General features: G+C 54.8%; 3 protein-coding genes across 3 annotated transcripts; 1 reads left to right on the plus strand and 2 right to left on the minus strand.

The window, feature by feature from the left end:
- Positions 1–3667: 3667 nt before the first annotated feature.
- VOLCADRAFT_86153 (uncharacterized protein) lies at positions 3668–4096 on the minus strand (the record flags this gene model as incomplete). Its single annotated transcript, XM_002946116.1, has 1 exon — positions 3668–4096. The coding sequence occupies one exon, from the start codon at positions 4094–4096 to the stop codon at positions 3668–3670; it is 429 nt and encodes a 142-aa protein (XP_002946162.1).
- A 526-nt stretch (positions 4097–4622) lies between these two features.
- On the minus strand, positions 4623–11509 carry elg12 (acetylglucosaminyltransferase; the record flags this gene model as incomplete). Its single annotated transcript, XM_002946117.1, has 7 exons — positions 4623–5978; positions 8377–8505; positions 8686–8838; positions 9238–9328; positions 9460–9575; positions 10350–10470; positions 11262–11509. 7 exons carry the CDS (start codon positions 11507–11509, stop codon positions 4623–4625), a joined length of 2214 nt encoding a protein of 737 aa, XP_002946163.1.
- Positions 11510–11962: 453 nt separating this feature from the next.
- Positions 11963–18779, plus strand: VOLCADRAFT_86155 (uncharacterized protein; the record flags this gene model as incomplete). The annotated part of the gene is made up of 9 exons (XM_002945767.1): positions 11963–12049; positions 12524–12588; positions 13264–13435; positions 13817–13974; positions 14388–14745; positions 15010–15393; positions 15913–16071; positions 16500–16590; positions 18745–18779. 9 exons carry the CDS (start codon positions 11963–11965, stop codon positions 18777–18779), a joined length of 1509 nt encoding a protein of 502 aa, XP_002945813.1.
- Between the last annotated feature and the right edge of the window lie 521 nt (positions 18780–19300).

Genomic DNA, 19300 nt, shown 5'->3' on the forward strand with positions numbered 1-19300 from the left:
GCTGTCCACACACGTGCACATGCACGGGGGCCGGTCCCCCCCCCATACTCCCCACACACGTGCACATGCACGGGGGCCGGTCCCCCCCCCATACTCCCCCATACTCCCCTTGGGTCTGTCGTCCACCTTTGTCGTCCCACTCGTACGGCCATGGATCCAGGTTCTTGACGCGGCGGGTAATTGGAACAACGTGCTGGTGGTTCCGGAGCCTCCTCTGGTGCTCACCAGCCGGGAGGGCATGGCGCTGGCGAGGTGGCAGGCGGCCAGGCTGGCACTGGAGTCCAAAATGGGCCTTGTGGGGCCCGGGGGTGGTGCCGTACAGCGGCCCATGTGACACGCGTAAAACACGTGACGCTCGCGCGTGTGTATGTGTATGTGTATGTGTATGTGTATGTGTGTGTGTATGTGTATGTGTGTGTGTCCGTAAGTGTGTGCTGTACAAGTTACAAGTACACCCGCACACACACACAAGTGCGGTTGTGTGTCCGTAAAAGCCGGGGGGGGGGCCACGGACGTTGTATTGGTATTGATGCGGGTATTGGCGAGGGAGGCCATCATCCTCGTTCGGTTCAGGGCGAAGCGCCTCAGCGCAAAGACGTGCCTGGCCTCACAGATTTCCGAGAGGTACCCGGCCAATGCCAGGGGTGGCGCCTCAGTCATAATGGTGCGCATGCTGCGCCCCTTAAAGACTAGGTCACCATTGTACTTAGCCCGTATGCTCTTGTAAGCGGGGCATTCATCAAAAACATGCTATTCATCTTCAACCGCTCCACAGTCACACAAAGCCTGCAGGTACGCGCGGTGCGATCTCGCCCATTAGGCCGATCAGCCTCTTTTGAGTCCCAACAGCCTATAACCGAAAACCCATGATCACTTGATCCAGTCGCAAAAGGGCTGTCTGTCTGTCTTTCTGTCTGTGTGTCTGTCTGTATGTATGTGGGTTTCGCGCCATTACAGCTCTTTATCTCCTCCTCCCTGCCCCTCTGTATGCTTCGAAAGGAATCCGCTTTATCAATCAGATCTCCGCTATGTGCGCACACACACACACACACGCACGCACACGCGCGCGCAATATCCGCGGCTCGTCTCACTATTAAAGCGTATACACTAACACACTAACACACTAACACACGAACAGACACACGCGACGCGGTTCGAAGCGGATAGGGGCTTAACTCAGAGCCAGCGTGCACCGAAACATTTCTGCAGATTTGTCGTTTTGCTTTTCTCTTGTCTCTTGTACCAGCCGTCTCATGCACCCACACATATACATACATACATACATTCATACATACATACATTCATACATGTATACAATGGGCGTTCGCGGGCTTTGGTCATCTGTACACAGCGAATGCTCCGCTTTTGTGCGTTTTAGCTTTTGCGAGCGGCGGCAACACACGGCCAGGTGTTGGCGGTATTGGAAGAAGTCCTCTCCACGTAGGAGGGGGAGGAGGATGCTGTTGGGGTACGTAGGGGTGGTGGAGGTGTGGTGGTGATGATGATGATGATGATGGTGGTGTTTGGTTTGGTGCGCACGAACACAGCCAAGCAAGGCTCGATCTCACCTACGAGTACGTCCGTACATCTGTACGGCACACGCACGCACGTGCGTTCGCGTTGGACGTGTAGATCGCAACACACATTCAAAACTGATTATACGCAGATGCACGGAACGGAGTTGGGTGAGTGGGAGGTGGGAGGTGGGGGTGAAAGCCAACGCATCCAGGGTGCATACACACAAAGCAGACCCGCCAGCACGCAATGTTGTCGGTGTACGACACGACGCGGGAAGATGGCCCATCAAGACGTCAGACAGCAAACAGTCCCTCCGCCTCTACCGCAGGCGCAGGATTACTATTGGCGCGTGTGTGCTTTGACTTGAGGCCCTTTCCTAGCGTTCATGTATGTATGTATGTATCTGTGTACCTGTGTGCGTGTGAATGTCCTTTTTTCTGTCAGCGTAGACGCGATCCGATGTACTGCGCGTGTCGAGTTGCAGTACGGACATAATCAGCAGCAGCGCCAGAAGCAGCGCCAGAAGTAGAAGAGAAGAAGTAGGGACGGGGATGTGGAAAGGACTGCTCACGGCTTGGTAGGCGGCCGTACATCTATATGAATTGAATACCGAGCGACACGGGGTTTTACAGCCACAACGGCGGCGGTTGTTAATTGTTATGGTGGTTGTTGGGTGACAAACTGTATTTTGTTTGTGTTCGTCAGTGCTGTTGTCCACTCGGTTAGGCGTTACGCGAGGCCGTGTCGGGTCCGACAGGGCGGACGTTCTGTGATTGGTCGCGTGATTTCACTCTCTGCCGTCAAGATAACGCATTTTCCCTCTTTTTAGTCTTCTTTTTCGAGTTCCTCTCCGAGCCTTCCTGTGCCGCCGTCTATGTGTGTGTGTGTGTCTGTGTGTGAGTGTGTCTGTGTGTGTGTGTGGATGTGCTATACTTTAAAATGATCTACGTAAGGCCTTTATGTGGCCGCGTTCCTTTCCGAGTCTCCCCGGAACGGTGTCACATGGTCCAGGCTTTTGGTCCCTTGGCCCTGCAGAAACAGGGCTTGAAGCTGCTACGAGCCGGTGGTTGCGTTGACGTCAAGTTGTGCGGCGGAAAGAGGGATCCGAGCCTTAAGGGGATCCGAGCGGTAGGGAGAAGGAGGCCGGGTGTGAGTGAAACCGGCCGGCCGGGAGAAGAGTTATATGAAGCAGGTGGTGCTGTGGGGCTGTGAGTTATGTATAAAACAATAACTCGCTCATGGGGCTGGGGGAAAAAGGGGATGAGGGGGTGCCGCGTGCGGAGGTAAAAAAGACTTTGAGGGCGGTCGGGGACGTGGTCGGCTGAGGGCGAGGCTTTTGAGGCTGAGAGGCTGAGGCCTGGAGATCTTAATTTTCTCTTGCGCTCTCCCGTCGCTCCGTTCCGCATATCTGTATGTGTCTGTGTGTGTGTCTGTGTGTGGTCGTGCTCTCTGTGCGATGCCAAAAAACCCTAAGTGCATTGAAATGGCTGCTCTGCCGAATAATAATAATAATAATAATAATACAAATTGGTGACGGCGGCGGTGGCGATGCTGGGAGCTGCAGCTGCACGGGTCTTTAGCTTTGGGTCGAAGAGGGGATAGAGAGTAACGGCAGCAATGGCGAGAAATACACGCGGATCTCTTGACTTGGCAGGGCGAGATACGACCTCATAGCAATGGTTAAAAGATCTAGGCAGATGAATTTCGGTGCTGAACTGGACTACAAAAAATATACTTGTCTGCCCGCCGCGTCTACATGTCCTTTCATCATTACACAAATCTTCCAATGTTTGCTTGCAGCAGTTGGCTAGTGCATTTTTCCGGCAACGAGCAGCTAAACAGCAAAAACAATTATTCTACTTACCCGCCGCTTTGCAACAAGTCAAAAACAACTAGACAGAATCTGAGGGCACCTCGTCCTGCGTGATTCCCTTCTTCCGACCGGCACTGCACCGCAGTGCGGGTGACAGCAACGTACAACTTTCCCAACCGGCTCTCCTATTCGTCTCCCTCAAGACCAGCTGGCCAAGGCCGTGGTCCAAATAGAACGCTTCCAGACTTTTCTCATCAGGCTCTACAATATCCTAGACAATATCCGAGACACGACGCACGTTACTACTTAGGGTTTTACTAAGGGAATGGAAAGTACCTACGATACTTCCTCAGTCATGGTTGGCGGCGGCGTCAACTCGCCGAGCGGGATGGGCACGCCGGCCGGGGCGATGTCCGTGAGCACGTACCGCCGATCAGAGCCCAGCGGTTTACGAAACTGAAACACCGCCTTCAGTTTCCCGCTCGCGGGATTGAACATGAGAATATCCGTCGCCTCCGCCGTGAACGGACCCATCGCCGCCGCCGCCGTCGATGTGGCCGCCACGTCAACGGCGCGCGCACCGCCAGCATCCTTCCGGGGTGTGAGTCGCGCGCGCCAGTGCGCAAACACGGCGTTATAGCCGGGCTTGACAGCCGCGCTCTGTACGACTTCGTCGATGTCGTACTTTTGCGACATGGTCATTAAAACGCGCTTGGCGTCGCCCAGGCTGCGGATAGCCTGTGTCGGCAGCATGTACGGCAGCATGTATTATACTCGTACATCAGTAGAAAGCACCTGGGAAATGAAGCTCGTTTCGCGACTTGGGACAGGCAGCTTCTGTACCCCTGCACTTACATACATACATACATACATACATCCTACGCATCCCAAAATCACGCACGTTAAAATACGCTTACGATGACGAAGGTAGGAGCAGAGAAGTCGGTAAGGGGTGTTGCCAAACTAAGACACACAACTCGACAACAGAATATAAGCCTCCAAGCATACGACAACCCGCTCTGATCACATGTTGGTTTTGGATTTGAAATTTTTTGCTATGACAGGAAACCGAGGGACACGAGGAAGTCACTGCCTCGGACTACGGAAAGCCCAAATGCTAAATGGACCCGACTGGCTGGCTGGCTGCACTTGGCAATCCTGGCAATCCTGGCAATTCTGGCGATTCCGGCGATTCTGGCGATTCCGGCGATTCTGGCGATTCCGGCGTTAAGAGACCATACCGTAAGTTTTACTGGGCCCCTAGACGCTCTTCTGGGGTCTCGTTTCTGCCCTAAACCTTGCCCGGTAGATGGGCACGACGGGCAGTCGCTTCTGGCCCCCCGGCAGCATGGAAGCACATTCGGGAATACAAAACGTCGTTCAGACCGGCGAGCGGTCCCCCATCTGGGTCAGCGACAAACGAGAAAAACGGTCGTACGGCAGCCAAATTATACGACATGGCGGCGTAGCGTCGTCGCCCGATGGCGTGCAGCGCCGCCGGGAGGTCCTGCAGGGCCGTCAGGCGCGTTGCGAATCGTTGGATACCAATGCCGCGTCCGCCACCGCCACCGCCGCCACCGCCGCCGCCGCCGCCATCATCATCAAACGGATGTCCACTAACGGCATCAACGAAAAGCGGTTGGCGGTGGTGGTGGTGGTGCTGCTGCTGCAGCTGTCGGCGATGCCGTCGCAACCAGGTGGCGGAGGCCGTCGGCACCTCAAATACCAACGCAAAGGCGTCGTACCGTACGACACCGGATAGCGGCGTCGCGGCGAAGGGCGGGCCAAGGAACACCGGCACACAGCCCATCAGCACCGCTTCTGAAAGCCGTCTTGACGACGCGGTATCACCCGCCAGGATTAGACAGTAGCGAGATTTCGACAGTTCCACAAGGGACAAATCCTCCCAGGTGAAGCTCTCACAGGATGCCAGGATGCTAGCGTTGGCTGTTTCAGTGGCAGTGGCGTCAGCGGGGGCGCTGACGTCGTGCAGCGCCTCCACCACCGCTCGGCGGAGTGCCTTGCCGTCGGAATTGCCACCGCAGGTGCCACGGAAATGGAGTAGGCGCGGTCGTACAGGGTCCGACGACGACGGCACCCTGGATGCCCCCGCTGCCGTTGCCACCACGGCATCGGCAACAACATCGGCCGCAGTGGGATTGTGGTAAAATGGGAAACTGGCGTACGGCACAACGAGCATCCGGGAAGGGCCGCAGTTCTGCCGTACAAGAGCCTCTGGGACAAGATGTAGTGCGGCGGCGAAGGCAGGATTGCACAGCACGGCGTGGTACAAAAAGAGCGCTGGGTGGGAGTGAAAGAAAACAAATTGTGCGCCGCCGGTTCCCCGGAAGCTGCGGTGCTTTAGTAGTAAGTGGAATGCGGCAGCCAGGTAGATGTCTGGGTCGACGTACATCTCCTCGCTAGGGCCCCAAGCGCCCCGGTCGTGTAACTTTGCCTCGCTCCAGGCCGCATAACAGAAGTCATCGACATAAACTATGTCTGCCTTCTGGATGTCGTGGACCACATTGAGCGACGCTGCAAGCGCTTGTCGCAGCCACCATGGCCCAGAATGCTGGGCAAACCTTGCGGGGAGTAGCCCACGCGTGGCATGCTGGGATGCCCTGTCGTCGTTTCGGATGGTGCTGCGCTTGAAGAGTGGACCGCCGGCGCTTGCTAGGCCGGTAAGGGCGCAATTGTGCGCTGATGCGTTGGGTGCGAGCAGCCGGCCAAGGCTGGGAAATTCAACTTCAAAATTGAAAATGTATACAGAGCATGCGCGTTGAGTCTGCGTTAACGATACTTTGCGTAAAAATCGGCTTACAGCGAACTGTAAAAATAGGAGCTACGCACCAGCTTTAAAATGTCCACAGAAGAAAAACCTGTTGGTTTATTGGATTGCGCCTGGCAGGTAAAGAGTACCAATAATTTGAATCCAATAAAAAGAACCCAGCGTATTGCCTTGCAAGTCATGGATTATCCTAGGCGAGAGAGATAATTCGAGGAGACTGATCAAAAACAAAGACGTCATGGCCTGAATGCTTGAAAAACCCATTTCACACTAATCTTAGTCAGATGTACCGGAATAACCGTATCACGGTCGTGAGTTTGCTACGACAGCTGCCCCATGAGCGACAGAATGCGTATCCCTTTGCTGTTGTATGCTGACGACCTTAGTCTCTTTGCTGGGTCGCACAGGCGATTAATGACATTGTTGCGTGCGCTAAAGGAATGGTGCGAAGCTTTTGGCATGAGAGTAAATGTGGGAAAGTGTGAGGTATTGTATTTTCATCGGGACCTGGAGGCACGCAAGGCTATGCACGTTTTGGGTTCGTACGGGCTTGTTACCATGAGTGTGAAGGAGGCTACGGGACACGCGCTCAAGAGTTTACCTTGGAAGGAGCGCGCACGATATTTGGGCCTGCATTATGGACCGGGTACAACTTTCGAATCGTGCACAGATGAGTTGCTTGCATCAGGCCAGAAGGCGCTCTTCTCGCTGGTTAGTAAGCTTAAGCGACAAGGGCTTTTTGTCCCCGCTGTTGCGGTGAAAGCGTTTGATGCCCAGGTTTTGTCTATTCTGTCGTACGGGGTACAGGTTTGGGGCCCGTTAAGGGTTCTGGACATTCTGGAGCGCGGTTACCCTAGCAGCCAGGAACCACGATCGTGTTACTTTGAGATTGCACTGCAGGACAGGATGGTGGAACTGCAGAAGAACTTCCTGAAGCAGTTGAGTGGTGCTGGCTTACCAACAAATCGACTACTATTCAGAGAGTTGGGTCAATACCCTTTGCAAGTGCATTGGGCAAACCTGATTTTTCGTTTTTGGAACAGATTGGTTGAGGCAAAAGGTTCTGTGTACCACCATTGCTTTCGGGAGGAACTGCGGTTGGCATTATCATCTGGCATGACGTATGATGGATGGGGAGCGAAAGTCCTGAAGATCCTTGAGATGATGGGTCATAACGTGCGGACGGGTGTGGACGACTCAGGCGACATTGAGGTCAAAGTTGATGCTCTGGCGACACGTTCACTAGATGTAGGCCAGTTGATCTGTGAACTTCGGAACCAATTTGATGATGACTGGGAAAGTGAGCGGTTGACAGTGGATCCAGCTTTGTTTGTTTCAGATAATAGGCAACCAGGGGTAAAGATGTGTCGCTATAAGCATTGGATGGGCTTGCCCAAGCATGGCAGCGGCTATATCTCGCCAAAACAGCACGTCACGCTGATGCGTTTCAGGATGTGTGTTTGGCCTTTGGCGGTTAATCGACCGCACGGTAGGGAACGGTCTGCCCGGTGGTGCCGGGTCTGTGGGAACCGGCAAGCTGTTGAGGATGAATGTCATGTGCTGCTAGATTGTCCTGCGTATGCGAATATCCGTTTGAAGCTTTGGGACCTGGGGGTTACTCCTGGGGACCGCATGATCGAGATTATGGGCGTCAAGGATCAACGCGGGTTAGCGCGCGTCCTGGACGACATTAGAAGATGCAGGTTGCAGTACGTTTATGAAGATTAATCAATCTGTTATTGATGGGTATTGGCATTTTTCTTTTTAAGTTCTTGTTTCCAGTTTGGCGGTTCATGAGCCTTTTGGCTCGTCTGGACCGTACAAGCTTGAAGCTTGTAAACGTAAACGTAAACGACAGCTGCATGGCGCGCTGCATCGAGCCCATAACTTAATGACAAGGATTGGGCTAGAATAGCCCAATCCTTGTGGCTAGAATACAACACAACATCATTCTGCTCTGCCTGCATCTATCGCTTTCGCGGCGTTGTTGCCGGATCGTAAGGAAAAGCTCGATCTTGCATCAAAACGGAGCCTTCGGCTACGTGCTAAAATGGAAACTTTTTCATTCCGGCTTTTTGATTCATGGTAAACGCAAATCTTGTGCGCTGAGAACCTGAGAAAAGGATCTGGCGGCGGTTGACAGCATCACAAGATTTCAAGAAGCGCGCGACTGACTCCCAAAGACGACCCACATATCCTTTCCGTCTGCAGTACCACTGCTGCGGCTGCCGCCGCAGCAGCCCTATACCACACTTACCGTGAACGGATGCGACTGCGCGTCGTCGCCGGTGAAGCCCAGCGCATCCATCAGGTGGAAATCGTGATCCGCCAGTGTATCCAGAATGTCCGGATCGGGAGGGCCCGCAATAGACGCCATGTTCCACGTCTGGCAAATAAAGGATTAAATCTTAAACCTGTTTTCCATCACAGGATAAAAGAGCTCTCAAACCGCAATTGACCACATCCCACCCATGCGAACGAGCGGCGTTACCTCAAAAACTTTTCATTTTTGTCAAATGCAAACCTTCCCCCAACAAAAGCAACCCCCGTACACCCGCCCCCCTACCTCTGCCCATATCTGCGCCACCCTCAGCAGCTGGTCCGGGGCAGTGAGGCCCCCATGACCGCCCTCGGGCGGTGAAACGGCCGCCAGCAGCGCCGGGTCGAATACGGCTGGGTGATGGCGGTCCGGTTCCCTAAGCAGCAGGTCCCGCTCCTCCTGCACGTACGACAAATGTGTAAACACAGCGCCACGTAATAGATGCAAACGCGCACAGACGCGCATGGACATATACATGTGTGCACGCACACTAAAGAATACATTAGATTTCGGCTTTGCGCTTCCCTTTGTTTTGAGGGCGAGCTGCGTTGGAAACCGGGTTAATAAGAATGTTTGGCGGTGCGCGTAATACCGTTTACAGCAGGTACAGATTCGGCTGCAGCAGCAGCAAGACACTTCATTTCACTGCAGGGCCGTAGCGGTAAGCGACCACTACGGCATCATCGGCAGCATTGTATGTGTACTGTACCCAAGCAGCAGCAGCAGCAGCAGCAGTAGTAGCAGGTTTTAACTTTGCGCACGATGTGGGTGCCTGTCGTACATCCGACATGGGCCCACCTGGAAGAGCTGTCGATTGCACCAGGCCTCGATAATTTTACCCCCCGTGTCGTCAAAGCGCAGCTCGTCAATGCGAACACCTTCCGAAATCCTGTGAAATATTTTAAAGGAACAGGTAAAAGGGTTTAACAGCTGAGGTGTTATTACATTTTTGTTTTTGGAGGAGGTACGACACTGTACGACCGGGCCTCGCTAGTCCCAAACCAGCTTCCCCCAACTCACCTTCTGGTGGCTGCCTTGCCGTGCCATGGCCCCACATTCTTCATTTTGAACCGGGACAGCGCAAACACCGTGTCACCCGTGGGGCTCACCGCCACCAGCAGTGTGTCCAGGGACATCTGCGACAGCAGCAGCAGGAACAGGGACAGCAGTATGAGTAGCAGCAGCAGCGGTAGGCTTTGGTACGTAAGTGCAACTTGAATTGGGTCGGGGCCGCCATTTGTCACTTACGTAAATGCGCATGGAATCGGCTTGCGCTGGCGATATTCCAGCAAAGGTTCAGCAGGCATAAATTTAAAGTAATAGTGGATGAACTGGCAATTCCTCGCAAATTGAAAATGATGGCGCCGATATGGAAGTTCATTTCTGATATTAACAAATATCATACACATATAGCCGCGCTGCTGGATGGGAATGATGACTTCGGGGGAGGATGGGGGGAAGAAGAGGGGCACCGTGGCCAGGAGGCAAGAGGCACGGCAGGACGATGTGCTCCCGAAGTGCTCAACGTGTGTGGTGCATGAACGTAACATCACAATAATAACAATAATAACGTAACATCAGACGCCACCTGTTTGATGCCGGCAAAGGCCGCCCTGCAAGAGAAAAAGAAACCGCAAGCGCAAAAGAACGCGAATGACACTGTGTGTGGTTGTGTGTGTGTGTATGTGTGTGTGTGTGGCGGAGGGGAAAAAAGGAAGTGCCGCGGGATATAGATGCGGAAGGCGTAATTGCCAGCAAAACATGCAAATAACACATACCGTACGTACTGTATACGTGTACTTCGTACATTGACCTTCATGAGGTATCCTATCCTATCCTGACTTTCTGTTCATCCTTTGCGCGTTCAATATTTTAAAAATGTCGTATAGAGCAAACAACCACTCGCTCACTGCGCGATAAGCCGCTCGCTCCAAGGTGATGAAATCGAAAAATGCCTGGGGCCCCGTGACGGGCGGTACGGAGTGCAGCAGGCCGTCCACGTGTACGACAGCGTCCGGCGCCAGGTGCATGCTGGAAGAAGGAAGGAAGGAAGGAAGGGGCATGAAGGGGCATGAGCCACAGTAAGGACAGAGATGTACTACTTCGTCAAAACGATACTTTTTAGTTTCTCTTGGTCATAAATTTCAAATTTAAAAACATTTGTGCTTAATATTTTCCTCTGCTTCAGCAACACGTTGATTTGCTTCTTCGTAAATACTCCTACGATTTGGGTTTTGTTGTAAACAGGGATCTTGGGTCCCACAAAGCAAAGAATAGAGGATGAAGCGTTCACACATATGCGAGATCTTTTAGGAGCATGGATTCATATTTATTTATTTGAAATGCGGTTCAATCGAGGTAATAAATAGAGTTCAAGAGTGTCCTTCGTGCGGTTGCAGCATATAAGGGGGAAATGTGACCCGTGGGTCTCTATGCAAGACCTGGGGCCACGCAGCCTGGGGCAGGGACGGCGTTTGAGGGAGATGCACTGGAGCGCGATTGATCCGACCATGCCCACAAACAACACAGCGGTTTGCCGACACCACACACACACACACACACAGTCCTCGCGCACACACAGATACACACAAATATATATACATAAATATACATAATATATAATCTAAGTCATACATACATATATAATATAAGTCATACATACATACATACATACATACATATATATACACATCCCCATAACAATCTCGCACAATCTCGTTTAATCCTTTCGCGCACATCACGTGCACCTATACACACACGTACATACATACACACATACACGCAGGCACGCAGGCACGCATCACGTGATCGTAACCACGCACCTGGCGAGCTCCTTCACCTTCTCGGGCGGCAGATGGGGCGCCATCTCGCGATTCAGGCCGCTGCACATGTCATTCAAAAAGGTCTGCGTCACGGCGGCCAGCTTGGCTTCAATCGGCGACATGGGCGCACCCGCCGGAGAGGCACCCGGACCTCCCGCTGCGGCAGCGTCCGGATTGACCGAGCCAGCCGCGGCGGCCATGTCCGCGGCCATCACGGCCACGTCGCCCCCGGTGGCGCGCTTCGCCATTTCCTGAAATTCAAAAAATTTGAAATTTAGCTGAGTCGGCTCGCTGACCTAACTTCCAACTGCTTCATGACGACGCACCTTGGACAGTGTCGCTTTTGTTGCCTTGTATCGCTGGTCCGATCGGGTCTTCTCAGCAGCTGCTGTCCAATAAGAGGCGATGGGAAGGAGATCCTTTGCCTCTCTCGCTGTTTGGTTGTCACTTGTCAGCTCTTAGACGTTGGATGGACGGTAAGATAGAATTTGGAAGAGGAGGTTAGAAGGATTTCGCGTGCTGGGCTTTGCAGGACAGCATTTCTTGTCTCTGCGACGTGCTCCTGTTTCCTGCGCTGGAAGACGCAGCGGATTCGTTGTGCGTGCCGAAGAGGTGACGCAGGAAAGGGCTTCGGCGGGATTCGTCGTTTTGGTCTCGGAGAAGAGTTTCGTGCGTTTGACCTTGTTCTCTGGCGGTCAATCATGCGTCCAAAGTCTTGTACGGAACAACCAGGGTCCAACATCGACCGACTGCAGCACAAAGTTAAAACAAAAAAATTTCCCGGCGTCGTGGGTTGTGCTGTAGGGCATCTCGTGCTGTTTTCCGGACAGTTTCGGACTTCTGGCAATCTTAAATCCTATTGTTTCCCGGGATAGCCTAATCGGATTCGTTTCGAAGTCAACGGCTGTAGGTGGCCCTGTGGCCCCGTTGAAACACAAACTAGCATCGTTATCCGTGTGCACCCTGTAGACACATTTGCAGCCGGAGCTGCCTTTTGCTGTTTTCGACAAGACATAAAGCTCTCGACTAAATTTCCGTTTTGAAAGGAAATGGCAACCGCGGCGCGAAGCCGTAGCAGTAATGCTTTCGCTTTGACCAGCAACAGCAATTGCGGGACCAGGTTGCGGATGTTGACAAGCGCAGCAGCACCGCGCTCGCGTTTCCTCACCGCGACGACAACAGCAGCGATGGCCGCCCCGGCCCCGCTCTCACGCTGCCTCAAGCACCATCGGTGTTACCAGCACCGACAATTGCAGCCACAGGTGCCAGGCTTGAGGCCTGGTCGCCCAACCCGCAGCCCTGGCGGCACGCGCGTGCTCGCATTTCGGTGAGGAAGAAAGAAACTTTGCACCAAGCTCCTACAATCTCTCACACCAAAACCGAAAACTTAATCGCGGCCCTGCCGGTTTCGTCGCCGCGCTGCGTTGCTGCGTTTCTCGCACTTCGTTTTGTCCAGCCCCTAATTACTTTCAAATTGTTTGTGCATTTTAACATTCCTGTAATCCGCTATTACGCAAGTTCGGCTCTCAAGCAACGGATGTATCCCATCAAAACGGATTAGAAATGTTGAGGCAACGTATCATGAATGCTTGCTTCCCACTGCGTTTTTCCCTCGCCGCTTTCTCTTTCTCCCTCGTTTCTTCCCTTGTCCAGCTTTCTTGCTAGCTAGAGCTTCCATCTCCACCTGGGGCCTTCTAAGGCTCTGACAGCTCCAGACAGCTGCTCCTGTATAACCCCCTCCCACCAGCTTCAGGAACGTCCTCTTCCTTTCATCGGAACATAATATTTCATTTATACATTTATTACTTCGTTTTTGTTTTGTTTCCTTCCCTCTCGCATTATTCCCTTTTTCCACCTTTCCATGTCGCGCCACCCCGCGGACCTCGTTAACCCCCGACCCCCGATCAACCCCCAACGAAATTCCTTGAGCCTTGCAGCTCTCTACCCCGGCCTGCTTCGCCTTGCCCTATCTCCTCCCTCACCCTTCCATGTCGCACTCCAGGGACGTCCACCGAGCCCAGCAGCTGTTGGAGACGGCCACGGAGTTCGTGGGCTACTGGATGCTGGGTCGCCAGGAAGGACCCACGGGTCGCGTCATGGAGGGGCTGACCCAGATGGCGGCCAGCGACGTACGGGCGGACATTCACGGACTGCTCGTCCACACACATGAGATGGTACGACAGGGTACGGCAGGTGGTCCGGGAAGGACCACCTTCAGCAATGATGAAGCGGGTATGCTTGGCCATGTGGGAAGGCCCCTCTCGCAGTGTTGTACGTACGGTTGGCGTTCATTGAGGGCGTTGCACATGTACGAGCCGGTCGGGGGGGGGGGGGGGAAATGGGCGCTACGCTGTAACAGCTAACATCCGGGAAGGGCGCGAGAGGGAAGGGAACAACGTTCGTCACGGCAAGCTTATATTTGACTTGTTGTTGTTGTTGTTGTTGTTGCAGCAGCCCCCCTTGTTGCCCCTTACCCTGTCCCTCGCCCCCCTGTCCTGCTTGGTCCTGTCCTTACCAACGGTCAATACCGCCCTGCCGTGCTCTGCCTTGTTGAGGGTATCGACGGCCTCGCGAGGTTGTTATCGTCGGAGCACCGACCCGCGGGTCTGTCCCTCAAGCACTGGCACAGCCGTGTGTGTGCGGCCAACGAGGACACTGACACGGTGTTTTGCCTGGTGGAGATGAGAGCCGAGGACGAGGAGGGACACCCACGGTACGTAACCCGCATCGCGATCGGGGCGGTTGGTAATCCGTCCCCCCCCCCTTGTGCCCCCACTGTGTGGGGCTTGAAAGGGCAACGGCAACATTAGCCCGTAAGGTGGCCTCAAGGCCTTCAAATGTCGCTACTATACTACTACTTACCACGACGACGACGACGACGACTACTACGACTACTACTACTACTACTACTACTACTACGACGACGACGACCACTACTACCTACACACTCGCCACACACTCCCCCCACGCACACTTCCCCCCTCTCACTCCCCCCCACTCTTTCCTTGGCAGCAGCTTCACTCGTTGTTCGTGGTTCGTCTTTCCCGCCCCACACACACCACACACACACCACACACACACTACCTACCCACGCACCTACCCACCCACCCACCCACCCCTCGACAGCTCCTGCTACCAGGTCCTCAAACTGGACCTCCTCCTGGATGACACGTGTCGGCGGGTGACGGCGCTGTTGGAGCGGGGCCAGTGGGACAGCGCCGGGGACGACCTCACGCCGCTGCTGCTGGCGCCCATGATAGAACGCGAGGAGAAGGAAGAGGAGGCGCAGCAGGAGGAGGAGGAGATGGTGCGGAAGGAGCGGAAGCAGGGGGGTGCTAGAGAGCAGGGGCATGGTGATGGGCATCATGGGCATCACTCGCAGCGAGTCCGCGATCATGCCACTCGAGCTGGCGGGGAGGTGGTGGGAAGCGACTTGCCTGTGGAGCGCATTGTGACGCAGTCGCAGGTGGCGAGGTATACTAAGGTGGGTGGGTGGTTTNTGGAAGGCCGGGGGGGGGAGGGAAGGGCGGGGAAAGGTGAGGGAAGGTGAGGGAAGGGTGTGTATGCGTGTGTGTGTGTGCATGTGTGTGTGTGTGTTCGCCCCCCGCGTCCCGGACCCTTTCCTCCCCCGCATTATTGTCGTACGGGACCCTCCCATGACTTCAACCTGCACATGTCCCACCACCACCTCGTCCACCTCCACTTCCTCGTCCCCCATCCACCCCCCTTTTCCGGCGTCCGCGCGCAGGGGCTTGACCCCGAGAAGCTTCGCAACGCAGCTCGCGCCTGGTGCGCTGCCCGTTCCTCCGGCACTGACCCACGGGTCATCCTGGAGCCTTTGCTGGCGCCTGAGTTCCGTCTTTGGGACGCATACGGCCTGCTGCCGCTCGTCTGCAGCGTCGGCGACCGAGCTGCCGGTCAGCAGGCGGCCGCCGCTGCGGCGGGGTACGCCGCCGCCGCCGGCGGGCCCCAGGACACCGGGCCCAGCGTCTTCGGGGGCGTTAGCATCAGCAGTAGCAACATTGGAAGGGGAGGCAGTACGGCAACTGGATACACAATGGCGCTGATGATGGGCGGCGGCGGCTGCATGGCACCAATTGAGGCGGTGTACGACATCATCGAGAGCGCCAAGGTACGGCGTGTTGGCCAAACTGGCCATGTGAACATGTGTGTCATATATGATGAACACCCCGCAGACACACACACACACGAGGGCGCACGAGGGGTCCTTCTTTTGAGGCTGTTTGTTGTTGCTGAGGGTGTTTAATAAAAATAGTAGTAGTTTAAAAGGAGAGGCTTTAAAAAGGCGGCGTCTTGGGGATTTAAAAGGAGAAAAATCGAGGCGAATCTGCGATTTTAGCCCTTTGCAGCGCCTTGGGAGCCTGTTGCGGGAAATGTTTTGTTACGAACGCCAAGGCAGTCGCGGGGTAGGGCGCGCACGCGGTAGAGTGCCCAGAGGTTTTCCTGCTTACTCGCATCTCCTTCGTTGTCTCCTTTTTCTCTTTTCTTTTATATTCCATGTTTGGGGAAAACTAGATGATTTGATATACGAAGAGAAATGGAAAGATTGATAAAGGAAGGGTTTAGTTGGGCGTCTTTCCCATAAACGTTATGTGCACTTTCTGTGTACGGCGTACGGCGTACTGCGCAGAACGAGTACGACGTTCAGGTGACGCCCGTGGACTTGGCGGCCAGCTACACGCACAACGTGGTCTTCAACCACTGGGTCTGCAAGATGACGCCCAAGGGCGGCCACGCGATGACGGACTGCTCCGGGAAGCCGCTGTCCATAGAGCAGGAGTGCGTCGAGGTGGGAGGNGGGACGACGGATGTCGTGTGTGTATGTATGTATGTATGTGCGTGTATGTATTGGCTGGGTTGCAAATGAGGCTTAGAAATGGGCGGGTGGCCGGGGGGGGTGGGGGGCGGGAAGGTGGAGGGCTGGAAACGGGGGGAGGATGGGGAGGGGGAGTCCGTGGGAGGAAAGGCAGGCACGGTGGTATTATGTGGTAGGCGCGTGGGGGTGTTGGGGCGTGTTGGGGTTGCGCAGATTAAGGCACACAACTTGGGAATGTGTGCGTCACTGCCCCAAGGTGGGACTGGAAGGACATCAAGCTTTCGAGACCGAACGGACCGTGTGCTGCATCATCGCGGCCGCGCCGTTCCATTGCGTCCCATGCGTCTCTCACGATCGCTCCTGCCGTACTATGCCGTACCGTCTGGTGGATATCCGTACAGGTGGATATCTTCAACAGTGACGGCCGCATGACGGACGCCTGGATGTTCAGAGACGCGCTGGACTTTGAGAAAATAATGATGAAGGCGCGACGTAAGCACCTCGCTGAGGAGGAGGAGCAGCGGAAGCGGCGGCGGCGGTCGCACCAGCACCAGCACCAACAGTGAGAGGAGGGACACATTAAGGGCGACGGCGGTGGTTGTGGCGGCGGTGGCGGCGGCGGCGGCGGCAGTAGCGGCGGCGATGGCGGCGGCGGCGATGGCGGCGGCGGCGATGGCGGCGGCGGTGGCGGCGGCGGCGGCGGCGGTGGCTTCTCTACAATGCGCCTCGGCGACGACGGTGGTCCGTCCCGAGTTTGGATATTCGTGAGCCGCGTCGTGTCGTGGACGGATGATGGATGATGATGCGGTTGGGTTTATATGTTGCGTTATGTTGGGAATACATACCGACATACGTTTCAAGACCGGGGCCGCGGGCCCCCCCCCCCCTCGACACGCACACTCGTACTGCGGAGGAGGGGGAGAAGGACTCCGTTTCTCGACATTTCCCTCCCCCCCCCCGCCTGCCGCGAGATTGCCAGAGCACGGAACAGCTAATAAGCATGTGGTTCTTGTGGTTGTGGTTGTGGTTGTTGTTGCGCAGCATCTGATGTTTTTTAGTTCGTTGATGGTGCCGAAGAGCACAAAGCGGGGGGATGGGGCCGGGGGGGGGGGAAAGCTGTCTCAAAACGAGGCGTCATCTGGATATGTACGGGATACGGTTGTCGGTTGATCGGTTGTCCCCGGGCCCCCCGAGTGGTGAGGTGGGCTGGGGTGGGGTGGAGGGGCTCTGGGGCGCTGCAGGAGTTTGGCATTCCCCGCAGTGCTGTTGTGACCAGTGCTGTGGCGGATGGTGGGTGTTGTGGTGGTGGTGGTGGTGGTGGTGGTAGGAGGGTTGTGAGTTTTGAGGAGGGAAGGGGAGAAATGGAATTGGCAAAAGAGCAAGGATCGCCTGTCTGTCTGTCTGTCTGTCTGTCTGTGTGTGTTTGTCTGTTTGTCTGTCTACCTGCCTGAAGATGGAGCGCTGTTAAAACCACAGGCTGTATCAAAACCCCCTGTTTGCTTGGTGGGAATAACGACCCGTTAGCGTTAGTTCACATTTGTTGTAGATGATAAGAACAAACGTGGTACGACGCAGGAAGTGGAGGCACTTTCTGTGGATGGAAAAAGGAGAGTTAAGGAGGTGGGATAACAGACCCTCTGGTGTACAGATGTGCTGCTGTAGCAACTATACAACTAAGAGAGAGAGGACGAACAGATGTTGCTCCTGGGCAATGGCAATGGTAATGTTGTCACACGCACTTTCTTTTTAAAGTGCGTGTTTGAACCGGACAAGGGAGCTTTTGGCAAGAGGGCAAGAAGAACGGAGCATCGCACCCGGCCACAACAGGAATAGCAACGAAAGTTTTGCCGGCAGTATTGCCACCGATATGCCTCGTCACAACACGCGTTTGATGTCGAAGCACTGCCTCTCTTTCCTTTTTTCGCGGCTTTTGGATCCCCGTGCTCCATTAAAAAGCTATACGCATGTTTATCGTATAATAATAAACATCGACACACACAACTCCTCTTGTTGTCCTCTTGCTTTTATTACTATGTAACATAGTCGTCTGGAGGACGATCTCTCCACTATACCCTGGCAGCATCTGTAATGGTACCGTATTTTATTATTCTCTCATTTTGGGGCGACAGGCGAGGGGCCCTTCCAGAAGCGAAGCGCCCTTCGAGATGCTGTAGTCCCCCCCTCCCCCGCGGGGGTTCACAGCTGTCCGTCAGTCAGTCAGCCAGCTGCAGGAGCGCAGCAGGCAGTCTGGTCGGTCGCTTCACTAAAATCGGTGTAGACAAGGCAAGGCGCTTCTTATACATGGTTCCAGGCACTTGACATTACAGTCCATTATAGAGTCAACCGAGTTTTGTCCCTGGCCGGTAACCGGTTGGTAGGGTATCGGGTAACCCATCGGTAGGCTAAAGGCCGGACGGTGACTCCTCCTCCGAAACCCTACCAAGGCCTCACCCTACCGACCGGCTGGGCTGCGGGCTTACCGACCAGTGACCGGTCGAATAATGTATCCGCCGTAGGGCTTTACTCATTCCATACACCTATCCCTCCCTCCCTTCCCCCCTCCCTCCCTCCCTTCCCCCCTCTCTCCCTTCCCCCCTCTCTCCCTTCCCCCCTCCCTCCCTTCCCCCCTCCCTTCCTCCCTTGTAGATAAAGATGCGTACATGGGCACAGAGTCTTGTTAGGAGAAAATTTCATCATATGTCAGCGAGCAGCAGCAGCGTCCAGCACAGAGAGTAACATACGAATCCGCATGCCCCGTGCCGATCTGAGAATTGCATCTAAAAGCCACTAAACTGATCCACAAAAGGAATTAATTTTTTCACACGTAAATCTGCGCGATATGACAGGGCTTCCCGAGGGCCATATGGCTTTGACTTCCCTAACCGCCCGCGGCCTCGCACCGCTTCTCATGGTCGCCGTGCGTGGTGTAGCCAGCTACTAGCTACTAGCAAGTAGCTGGGGGCAATATATGCACATTTCGTTTTGCACATAATTCCAATTCAAACGTACGTACAACGGCCGCAAGCCGCGCTGCAGCAGCAAATGGCCGCTGCACGCCTCGCGTCGTTCGTCATGGCCATCTGTCAGGTTTGAAACATTGCCGGAAGCCTAGCATGCGTGCGATGCCATGCAGCAGCAGGCAGTCCACAATCTCCACCGTTCCGGGTTTGTATCCCCGCCTTAGCGAGCCTGTTTAGGACAG

Source organism: Volvox carteri (assembly GCF_000143455.1).
Source record: "Volvox carteri f. nagariensis unplaced genomic scaffold VOLCAscaffold_1, whole genome shotgun sequence".
Taxonomy (NCBI): domain Eukaryota; kingdom Viridiplantae; phylum Chlorophyta; class Chlorophyceae; order Chlamydomonadales; family Volvocaceae; genus Volvox; species Volvox carteri.